Source organism: Pistacia vera, unplaced genomic scaffold, assembly GCF_008641045.1.
Source record: "Pistacia vera cultivar Batoury unplaced genomic scaffold, PisVer_v2 Contig51, whole genome shotgun sequence".
NCBI classification, from domain to species: domain Eukaryota; kingdom Viridiplantae; phylum Streptophyta; class Magnoliopsida; order Sapindales; family Anacardiaceae; genus Pistacia; species Pistacia vera.
Window position 1 is genome coordinate 1,501,691 of NW_022196346.1, and position 12,412 is coordinate 1,514,102.

Here is a 12,412-nt window from a genome sequence, read left to right on the forward strand (position 1 = left end):
TTGTTTTGCTTGGATTCTTGGGTACAACTTATTCCGAAAGGTCAGGCCTGAGGAAACCTAGTGCATTTCTGCCCAAAAATCTATTGGTTTGTCTCAACCTGTTTAAAGGCAAGTCAAACCATTAGTAAGAAAGCTTCCCAATTGGGGGTGGTAGAACTTCAACATCCGGAACTTCCACCTGTAGCCAAAAGTCAAATATGTATAACAAATCCAAGACTATATCTCCACTGTTCTCCAAAGAACCCAATGCGAATTTTAAATCTAATCTTGTACCCAAATATTTTCTTCAGAGGCTTGCATAGTCTCCATTATCCATTAAATTGGAGAATTTCCGGGTGGTTCAATTGGACCATGCTTTGGAGCAGTTGATACATCGTCTACACTTGCAGCACAAAAGGAGAAGTCACTGCGTTCCAGCTGTGGTAGAACACAATCGTGACATCTAATGCTCATGATTCGAAGAAACATATAAACAAATAACTATGTAGAATTCAATAAGTATGCCAAAATAAATAGGACAATAAAACAATGTGGAAACGCACCATCCCCATATAAAAAAAAAAGGGCATAAAATTAGCAGTTAGGCACAACCCATTAGTAAAATGAAACATGTATTATCTAAAAAAAAATAAAAAAAAAAAAAAAAGTAAATTAAAGCGGTAAATCCTGAACAGAAATATTTGTTTTCGTCCCTTTCATTCAAATCAATTTCAAAGACTTGGTCAATTTCAGTGAGAGTTACCTCTGGCCCCGAGTCGAGAGCTTGCTTGGACTTCGAAACTCCGTCGATAGAAGTCACTATCCTGTATTAAAAATTTTCATGACAATCACAACTCTCATATTAATACATCATTATTTTCGGGGGATTCACTATTTCTCAAAGTATCAAGTCATAGAAGTCATAAATTGCTCCAAATTCAATTACAGATAAGTCCTTACAAGAGAGGTGAGAATATGACAAATGTACCTCATAAAGAAAAACATAAAATTACTTTCTTTTTTTTTTTTTTTTCATCATTTACAGCTTTTAAACAAAACAAAATGCTTCCAAGAAGAGAAAAGGAAAGCAGATATGCAGCTCTTCATCAATATTCAAATTAAGCCGGGAAAGAGTTAAGCACTCAAAGAAGGCATTGGAGATTCTGTTTCCGAAATGTAGAATGATTCAAAAAGAAGGTTTCTTCCCTGAGATTCATTTTGCATATTGCATACTCCCTATCGAACAACAAAAACTCCTGAAAAATGAGGAAAGGACACTCAGCATTGTCAGCTCTTATAATTTTGGGGTCATCCTTTCACAAACCCGGCAACAGGTTCGGGGATCTGTACACACAACAGTTAAGGAAAAAGTTAAGCATGCATCTTGATGGGCATGCTAGCTAATAAGAAGGAACTAATCTACAGGATGCAGGTAAAGATTTAGATGGTGGCTGACAAATTGGAAAACACTGCTCCATCAGTAATCAGACAAAACAAAGTAAACAGTATGTCAATGTAGGACAAAGTTAGCTTTGTCAAAAACCTCAAGCTGAAATTTTTTTTCTTTGGTTGTGAGTGCACAAATAATAGAACTAATATTGTTACCTGCAATTGTTGCTGACTAAACAAAGCAGAAACCCGGTCTCAGAGGAAGCAAAACTAGTTCAATCAATATCTGGCGTTCAGGTCATTACCGAATCCACAAGTGAACAGAAACCTGCAAGAGAGTGAATAATCAAAATGCTAAAGTTGCAGAAAGAAATTAAAAAAAAAAATATATTATATAATTTATGAAAATGTTTCTATATATTAAACTAGTCAAATACACACATAAAATAAGGGACTTCTTTGAGTGAAAAAGCTGTACTTGCATAGAATGAAGAGAGACAGCACACTACAACAAAGTCCCCGTATAATATAGCTGTGCTGGGCCTTCCAAAGAACCATCTTCACTTGAATACCAGGCATTCAATCGAACAATCTCCGTTGTAACTCCACGGTTGGAAACCGAACAAGCTCCCCTGCATAAATGATAACAAGTTCAATAAGCACTTAAATAATACCATCACAAAACAAGCACAGTTGCAACCACATGCATGCTTGCCAGAAATGTAGCTCAGTAGTATTCTTTACTTATAAAGCCAGCTGCCATCAACAGTACAAGAATGCCACCATCATTTAGGTCATCAGACCCGAAGCCATCACCCTATACTGCCAACCAGCGAAGAACAACCTCGATGCAGTAATTGTTGCTCAATGAAATAGAAACATTCACCTGAACTTAAAAATTGAATCACGACGATTGGACCTTCAAGATGATTCTTTGACATGATAATTTCCTCCAAAGATGACTGATTTCCTAACCACCTCGGTAATGTGCCAACAAGATGGTTACCACTTATATACAACCCTTCCAAGGAGCAATTGGACAAACCATCTGGGATCTTTCCAATGAAATTATTGTTATCCAATTGTAAATATAACAAGCTTTTCAAGTTAAAATTTGTAGGGAATATCTGACCTTGCAAACTATTGTTTGACAATGCAAGGACTTCTAATGAGACGCAATCCATGGCCAAATGCTCAGGTATTCCTCCTGTCAACAAATTGTAAGACAGATCCAAATACTCTAGCAACTTCATGTCACCAAACGAAGAGGGAATGCTACCATTTAAAGCATTTCTAGAAATGTTTAAAGTTTGTAGCATTGGTAGATAAGCTCCAAATTCCGTTGGAATATGCCCATGGAAGGAATTGATGGATATATCTAATTCTTGCAAAGACATGTGAGGATGAATTGGTAATTGCAAAGGCCCTGAAAGAGAATTATTAACTAGATAAAGTTCTTCTAGCTTGGTATTGTTGTTTAACAACCAAACTGGAAACTTTCCCTTCGAATTAAAGTCAGAGAGATCAACCACTTGTAAGTCATGCTGACTGTAGAGAAATTTGGGAAATGAACCATTATATCCACAATTGGATAATGAGATGTCATTTAATTGAAATTTTGGGGCCAGATATTGTGACTCAATTCCTGCATATATTTCATTACCATAACCATAGAACTTCTTAAGCTTTGAGTGGTTAAAAAATGGTTCAAGGGAAACAGGGATTTGAAAATGATTGTCTGAAAGCCGTAAGTCTTGGATGGATGTCAGTACCTTAAGGGGAGATAAGGAGATATTTCCCGTAAAATTATTTGATGAGATATCTAGATATAGAAGGGAAGTCAAGTTTGCTAGAAAACAAGGCAAGGTACCCGTAAAATGATTTGATGAGATATCTAGGTGTTGAAGGGAAGTCAAGTTTGCAAGACAACAAGGCAAGGTACCCATAAAATCATTGTCCCACATGTCTAAGTGCTGAAGATGAAGCATCTTACAAATTCCTGAAATAAAAAATGTTCCTTAATAGTTACTATATGAAGCACAAGGGTAATAATAGTCATGCAAATGTTACTTAATCAATATGCTTAATAATTATTGTAGTGCACAAATTTAATAAATATACTAGCTATGTGTGCTATTTCTTTTTTTTCTTTTTAATAGAATTATATACATAAATTATAAATTTTACTTGTAAGGAGAGAGAAAAGCTACTAACCTTTGTCAAATAGAGTGTCGCTGATGTTGAGGTTACTACTTGAAATTTCAATAGATTGAAGAGAAGTCATACCCTCAATCATTTGAAGAAATTTGTTGTTAAAAACAGTGTCGGAAATAGTTAAATGTGTCAGATTCTTGAACGAAGGTAACTCTACAAAAGAACAAAAGTAGATAAAATATTGTTCAATAATCTACACCAATTATTTAATATTCTAAATTGAAAAGAATATTCAATATGGTATAGGGGCTAAACTAGAAAAAAAATTCAGCAAGGTTAAATAAAATCTTAAATACAAAAATAAAAGAAGATAAAATTACATTAATAAAGAAAGAAGAGAAATAAAGTTGTTTTAAGTTCAATAAGTGTGAAAACAATAAAATGTACGTTTAAAGAGAGAAATGTTAGACTAAAAAATAACTTTAATTAATACATCCTTAGTGTTTCAAAAAATGAATGATCTATAAATCTATAAATCAATTTTCAATTCATACAACTAATCAATTCTCGTCAAATCCTTTAATAAAAAACAAAATTCAATTTTTTTCATTTTATTTTGTGGAAATTGTAAATAATATGGAATGAATCCTAAAAATTGTCTTTTGTCAATGAAAATTAGACTAGAGTTTTAATTCTACTTTTCAGTTTTCTTGATCATCATTTACAAATTATGCAAACTTTCAGGTGACGTAAATGCTCCCATGCTTCGAAGAAAGTTTTTATGGAAAGTAGAATAATAGAAGCTGAAGTCTACTACTCTGTTGAAAAGCAGAACAAATTTAAGAAAAGTTATTGTGTAATTATGACAATAATTTAAAGGCAAAACAAATTAATGTACCTACTTTCAATATTATTGAAACTTACCATTAGTAATAACTGCTCCACTAAAGTTGGTATCATAGAATTCAAAAGACTTTAGGGATGGGAATAAGCCCAATGTCTGTAAGAGACTATTTCCATCACTAATACTCATATTGCTTAGTCCAAGCCAAGTCAACTTCCTCCAACTTGTTTCACCTGTGAGTTTGTGAAAATATTCAAACACAAATATTTTCAATGCTTTCTCGTATTGAAAAACAAAGTTCTTTAAATTTATTTGATTTAATAATTAGAATAAAAATACCTAGTACGTGTGTGCTATTATGCGTCTCATAAAGCTGAGAAATATTGGTAAGGGATGAGAAATGTAAGTTTAAATATTATTAACCATCAATAAATACCTTTGGAGAATACAATTTTTTTAATCTCATTTCCACCCATGTACAACTCCTCTAAGTTGCTCAAGGAGTCCAATTCTGGCAAGAGTTAAAATAGAGAGATTAAAACTAATCAAAGAGCATTTAAGAAGACTTTTAATTTCGTTGAAGACAATGAGAAAGTCTTTTAATGAGGAAAGACAAACTAGAGATATGATAAGATGCTATTAAAACAATTTTATCATCAAAACTTAATTAACAACTTTCCTTAAGTCAACATTAATTACTTCTAGATATCCATAGCCTTCAATATTGTCTTCCTAAATGAATATAAGTTTTATCCCTTTTTGAAAATCTCATTATGCTCAACTACTCTACCTTTTTTGTGTTGTTCAAAGAGTTTAATTATACAGTCAACTAAAACCATGAGAAAATGAAGAAGATGTTTGGACTGAGTAAACTGAAGTTTCCGAAAGAATCTTATTTAGAGCTTTTAATTTACTCGACAAAGCAAAGAGAGAGAACCTTCAATATAGAATAAAATGTTATACATTAGAGAAATTAAAATGAGAAACAAGCTTACCTTGAAGATCAACGACGCCTTTTAATCCGATGTTATTCAGATATATTCCCTTTAATGATGAGAAAGTAGACACATGTGATAATATGCTATTGTTGAACATGTTACCGCTTAAGCCCAGAAACTCCAAGTTACTCAACCTTGAAACTGAAATCGGCACATATAATAATAGTAATAATAATAACCGCACATAGTTTTGTGTATCAATCTAAATATAAAAGTGATAATAAAAGTTATGTCACATAAAAGAACATTACCATTAAAATGGTTTAGTTCTCTAAACTGATTATACTCTAGACTTAAATTCTTGAGAGATGAATGTTGGCTCAAAGCTGATAAAATGCGACTGTCATGAAACATATTGGAACTGAGGTAGAGACCCACGAGATTAGTCAAGTGTGATAATCTTTCAAAACCTACAAAACAATTCTTGTTAATAAAGACATGGAAGTAAAATTTCATTATTTAAAAGTGAGGATGGAATAACCTTCATTCTCAACGCAACCGACTATGAGATTGTCACTTAAGTAAAGTGTCTCTAGTTCTTGGAATGGAGAAAACAAAGAAACATTTAGATACCACTCTCCTAATTCTTGATTTCTTGTAGATTCAAGATCAAGAGAGATCACTCTACCCGTTGTGTTATTGCAAATAACACGTTCCCAATGACAACAGTTTGAATTTCCATTTCCCTCAAACCAATTTGGAAGACGAGTAGGATCATTGAAGAAATGTTTAAGTTGAAAGAGAGCAGATCTCTCTTGCTTCAAACACCCCTCAATCCTCCATCCTTGTAAAGAAATAAACATCAAAATCAACATCAGCCACATCATCACACTTTTTAACCCCATCTTTTAATAGCACACTAATTGCACTGCTTCTGTGACTACTAAGAGATTAGCTTTGTGCTATTTATAATATTATTGGATCTCAATATTGTATAGACTAAAAACATAGAAGTATTGCCTTTTCAGTGAACAACTTCATTTGTTGTAGGACATAGAAGAGGTCAATAAGGGCAAAATTAATGCTGGTCCCCACTGTTGTGGAAGGAAAATTCCCATTGACTGCAACTAGCTTGGAAAAATCAAATTACGCGGTTTGAGACTGCTTCCTCTACCATAACTACCAACTTCATTTGGTGTAGGACATAGAAGAGGTCAATAAGGGCAAAATTAATGCTGGTCCCCATTGTTGTGGAAGGAAAATTCCCACTTCATTTGTTGTAGGACATAGAAGAGGTCAATAAGGGCAAAATTAATGCTGGCCCCCACTGTTGTGGAAGNTAAACTTGCAACAAAACAAATGGCTGTGATCGCACCATCATCACCTCAATTATTTTGGAAAACGGCAACGCATAAACAATATTTTTCCACACATATTTGTTAACAGTGCAAAGATTGATCAAATGGCTGTGAACTCGCCAATTGTACTCCATTAATGCATCATTGCCTCAATTATCTTGGAAAATGCCACCACGTATATAAATTAATCATCCCTTGCTCATCATCTACGGCTTCCAAATCTGGGGTTGGTATAAAGTTTAAGATGTACATAATATAATGGAAATAATTTTCTAGATGATGCAGACGACGTGGCAACATGCAATCCATTCGATTTTCACAAAGTTTGTGTAATTTGGATCAATTGATCATTTATCACATTTTAATCGGCTTACGTAAACACAGATTCAGCCCATAATATCACCCCCACTTGAATCATTCTATCCTTTTGATTTATAATAAAAAAATTATGTCGTACGATTTTTTAAATGAAGTTAATTATTAATTACTTTTGAAGATAAATTACGAAAATAATGCTGGGTAATATTTTTTATGAGTCAAGCACAACCAAAGTAACAAGTTTCTTAGAATCTTTATATATTATTGCTAGAAGTCTTTTCTACGTTTTCTTCAATTATAATTGATGAAAAATTCAATATAGGTTTTTAATCCTATTAAATTAGACATATTAGTGTTCATGAGATCTTTCGCTTATTTTTTTCAAAGATTTATTATAAGTTTATACACTTGTTTCCATTGTGTATGAAGTAAGCTTAAATTATCTTATTCTCTCTTGCTTAATTTTATGGCTTTTTGTTCTTTTGGGTATTGGCTCTTATAATTTTCAATTTCTAAATGGTTTTTTATTCGTGTAGGGCCATGTTCTGGAAAAAATGTTCAAGTTATGAAAAAACCAATTGTTACAACTTATAACATCTATTTCATGAAGACTTACTCAAATATCATGACTCTTGAAACTTAATGCAATTTTCATACTTTATTTTTCAATGAGCCAAGAAGTCTACCCAAAATTTATTTGATGTAGGGCTAAGTTGTGGAAGAAAGGTTGGAAAAACCAATTATCACAGTTGAAAGACATCAATTTCATGAAAGCAAATCCACCATGAGAATAAACTTTGACATAATTATTTTATCTTATTTTAATTATTAAAACTATGTAATTTAATATAGATATTACTCATTTATATGCACATGATGAATAATATAGTTTTATATTTGTTCAATTGTTAAATAACATTTACTATATCATTTATATAAATAAAGCTTATTATATCTATAATTTATAAAATGCTTCAAGTAAACAATATATTGACATGACTCATCCCAACCTTCTCTATCTGATAGAATCTAGGTGTTCATTTAAGACTCAAAAGACGAATACGAGTTGTGTATGAGTATCAAAAAACTAATCTCTTTTTTAACTTTCATAAATTTCCTTAGTTTCAGATCTTTTTTTTTTTAAAAAAAAAAAACAAAATGGTACACATCGTAAATTCTGAATCTCAAAATTGTAAAACCAATTGTCACGACTCATAAACATCTATTTTATAAAGACTGACTCAAGCATCCTAACTCCTGAAATGTAATGCAATTTCCATACTTGATTTTCCAATAGGGCAAGAAGTCTACCCAAAATTTATTTAATTTAGGGCCAAGTTGTGGAAGAAAGGTTGGAAAAATCAATTATCACTGTTCAAAGACGTCAATTTCATGAAAACAAATCCAACATAAGAATAGGTTTTGACATAATCATTTTATCTTATTTAATTATTAAAACTATGTAATTCAATATAGATATTACTCATATCTATGCACACGATTAATACTATGGTTTTATATTTGTTCAATTGTTAAACAATTAACATTTATTATAGCATTTATATAAATAAAGCTTATTATATCTATAATTTATAAAAATTACCTTAAGGACACAATCTTTATTTCAAAATTTAAGCAATATTTAGTTATTTAAAAAATAAAAAGTTTAGGATTTTTTTCCCCAAGAAAATTTAAAATAAGAAAAAATGATGGGATTGGGCCCCTTAAAGACTAGAAATCCACAGCCCATTTTGCTCCGGCCCTTTCTGACCTGTATTAAAGAAAATTAATGCTCTAAGCCAAATATTATTAATGCAACCACCTCTAAATTTAAAGACATTATGTTTAGGAAATTCACTATGATCCCTAATTGGGTGTTGTTATTAACTAGTAGGATGTGAGCACCTTCTTCCTTTGGGTAGGATGTCATTCCTTCAATTTTGCCCCAAATTGAAGTCTTTGTCTAACCAACTTCATCAGATGACAACGTTAAAGATAGAAATTGATGAATGTCCCCTTTCTTGAAAAACAGAGAACTGATACTAATAGCAGAGCATCTTCTTTGCCAAGCACTCTTGAAGTTGTCTTACATGGTGAAAATAGGATCAGAAATAATTGTTTCATGGTAAGATCCCTAGCTGCTGTAGCTTGTTTATCGTCATAAGATAACATTGCAAGATTGTCTCATATTTTCGGTCTTAAAATTGTACGTTGACTTGATAATTTTATGAATATGTTATATAGTTTTGTATCCCATCTCACATAAATAATAAATTCACCATTTTCTGAAATTTGGTGCAATTCGGAGTTAAATTGACCATTTTCTGATGGTTCAATCAGTTTATGTAAGCACGGTTTTAGCCACTTGAAAGCGAAATTGTAAGTACACAGTGGCTCTTGATCTCAGCAATTTGTACTCCATCAATGCATCATCACATTCAATTATTTTTTGAAAAAGCTAGCACATACAAATATTTTTCTTTCATATGAGTCCCAACATGTGTACAAATTAATTCAAAGATTGTCTTTAGTATAACTTTAATTTGGCTTCATATCCTAAATAACTACCTGTTATCAATCAATTTCGCTTTCATAAATTTCACGAAATTGCTTGTAAGTTACAAAAATTAATGAAAATTTTCATCCCAAATGATATATCCTTTTTTATGATTTTGAAGAATAGATATAGAGTTGAAGTGATTTAATATTATATCAACATCACATAAGATAAAATTAGACGAAAATTTTAAGATTTCTTGTGACAGTGTATATAACAAAGTTTACATACAAGAAATCATATAACTTTATAATATTTAATCAGTTTCTTGTAATATGAAAGTCCGTACAGATATAATATCATTCAATAGTTAATTTTCATCTTTTTTATGAAATTATTGAATTGTAATAAAAAAAAATGAAAAAAGTCGTTAGTGTTAGACGTTAAATAACTTCTATTAGTATCGGCGTTACTAACGGACGTGACGTAATGACGAGTTCTTGTGGACGGAGTTAGTCAAAACGGAACAGACGGATTTTAACGTTTACTGTGGAGTAAAATAGACAACAAAAACGTTCATATTGAAGATCCGTCAGCGTTAAAAGATGAAGACATACCAAGATTGTGAAGACTTTTTATCAAACTGCTTCTCCCATTGCCAAATCGCTTTACAATTTGCCGTTATTATGCAGGTTCACCCTACCGACATGAAAATCAGCACAGTAAAGTTCGTCACCATCCAGACCAGTAATGAAACCAGGGTTTATCTGTAAGAAGCAAGGAGAGGGAACTTGAGATCAAGGGTTTAAAGTTGCAGCCGTTCAAATGTCTAAAATGGGCCTTTGACTCGTGTATTAGTATTCAAGATAATTTTATTGAATTGGATGCATTATCAACTCTATTTTCTTTTCTTAATTATGTATTTAATAATTAAATTAAGTTTAATGATGTCAAATTTTAATAGTTAAATTGTTTCCATTCTCTTAAAACAACTGGCTTCAATCACTGTTCAACAGGCGGAAGAAGGGATAAGGTTGATTTCAGGAGCTGGACCAGAAGTTGAGAAGCTTCAGACCAATTTCCTGGCCATTCAAGCTCTGCTTGCTGATGCTGAGGACCGCCAAGTGAAGCATAACGCTGTGAGAGTTTGGTTAGACAAGCTCATAGACGATGTGTTGGATGTGTGGAACTCAAAGCTTCTGAAATTACGAATTAAGAAAGCTCAAAATGCGTCCAAGCCTTTGAAAAAGGTAAGGTTTCTCATTCTTTACTATCTCAGTGGTAGACCATTGGTTTTGCGTTATGTCATTGCTGTCAAGATAAAAGATCTAGATATAAAAACTAGGCATGATTGCTGTAGAGAAAGGGAGGTTCAACATTAGATCAGTTACTAAGGGTAGGAAAGAAGTAGCATAGAAAATGACCACATCTACCATTGATGTAACAGAGGTTTATGGAAGAGATGAAGAGAAGAATAGAATAGTAGAATTTTTGTTGAGTCAGCTCGTGGATTTTTCACCCAAGCCGTCAAATTCCAGAGTGGGAGTCGCTCCCAGAGTCGTAGCTACAGCAGAAACAAGTCAGATTATCCAAAAGTTGTTTGATGACTTTGAAGTTTCTTTTTTGATGGGAATCAGTTAAAAAAACATGTTTTATGATTCAAGTTCATCAGGTTTACAGACGTTACACCCCCATGAATACCTATTTTCTAATACCTTTGTGAGAGAATGAACTGTAGAAATCGGTTCTGAATAACTAGCCAGCCAGATTGTATTGTAGATATTGATTGGCATGAAGGAAGTGCTCTGTTTCAAGAATTTCATTCATTGTCAAGTTCAAAGTTTTAAGAAGATAATAGTTACTAATGGTTCTGACTCAGGTGATTTGAGCTGTGAAGTTTGGCATTCATTTTCAAAGTTCATCCAACTTCGCATGGACGTAGTTCAATGTTCATTCATTGTCAAGTTCAAAGTTTAACAAACATCTCTTATGACTTAACTTTATCTATTACCTTTACACATCTAACTTCAAAACCCTATAAATGTTGATTTTCTAATAACTTTGTGAGAAAGATTGGATCATTCTACTCTTTTGTTTAATAGTGAAAAATCTTTTTCACGTCATTACATGGACGTAGTAGCCAAAATTGGCAAACCATATGAATCGTTGTGTTTCTTTTATTTTTATTCATTTTCTTTATTTTTATTGATTATATAATAATTTGATTGTTTATGAAGCCGCTTGATCAAGTGGCCGATTAAATAATTATTTCATTTCTTTTTAGACCATAGATTAGTGATCTTAATAACTAAATTTCAGACCCGTATCATACATTTGGGTAATCAATTCAAAAGAAAGTTTAAAAAATAAGTACTTTGGGAATCAACAAATTTGTAGTCATTCGATTAGAAATCTTGGAAACTCGCAAACACAGCTTCTAAATCTTGTGTTGCTATAAAGTTTAAGATGTATATAATATAATGGAAATAATTTTGTAGATGATGGCAGACAACAGTGGCACCATGCGATTTTCTCAAAGTTTGGTGCAATTTGGAGCAATTGACCATTTCTCACGTTTTAATCAGCTTAGGTTGATAAGGAATTTGCCCATGATACCACCCCACTTGAATTTCAAAATTGTAAAGAACAAAAGGCTCTGATCTAACCATTTGTACTCCATTAATGCATCATCACCTCAACTAATGCTACATAGATCAGAGATTGAATCATTCTACTGTTTTGATTTATAATGAAAAATATGTGTCATCTTATTAACAAGGTCGTAGCCTAAATGGGTGAACCGATTGTGCCTCTTTCACTTTTATCCATTTTCTTTATTTTCTTTGCTTGTATTTGACTAGAAATTCCAAACCAGGGTTTCATGCAATTTGTAAAGCTTATATCAACACGGATTCACGCGATGATTTCACCCCAC

General features: G+C 32.3%; 1 protein-coding gene across 1 annotated transcript; it reads right to left on the reverse strand.

The window, feature by feature from the left end:
• Positions 1-315: 315 nt before the first annotated feature.
• LOC116106152 (receptor-like protein 13) lies at positions 316-5,461 on the reverse strand. Its single transcript, XM_031392496.1, has 10 exons — positions 5,362-5,461; positions 4,803-4,877; positions 4,447-4,599; positions 3,583-3,735; positions 2,185-3,367; positions 1,924-2,000; positions 1,674-1,696; positions 1,304-1,323; positions 743-803; positions 316-417 (listed from the first exon to the last, which is right to left on the reverse strand). Exons 1-10 carry the CDS (start codon positions 5,459-5,461, stop codon positions 316-318), a joined length of 1,947 nt encoding a protein of 648 aa, XP_031248356.1.
• Positions 5,462-12,412: the final 6,951 nt, after the last annotated feature.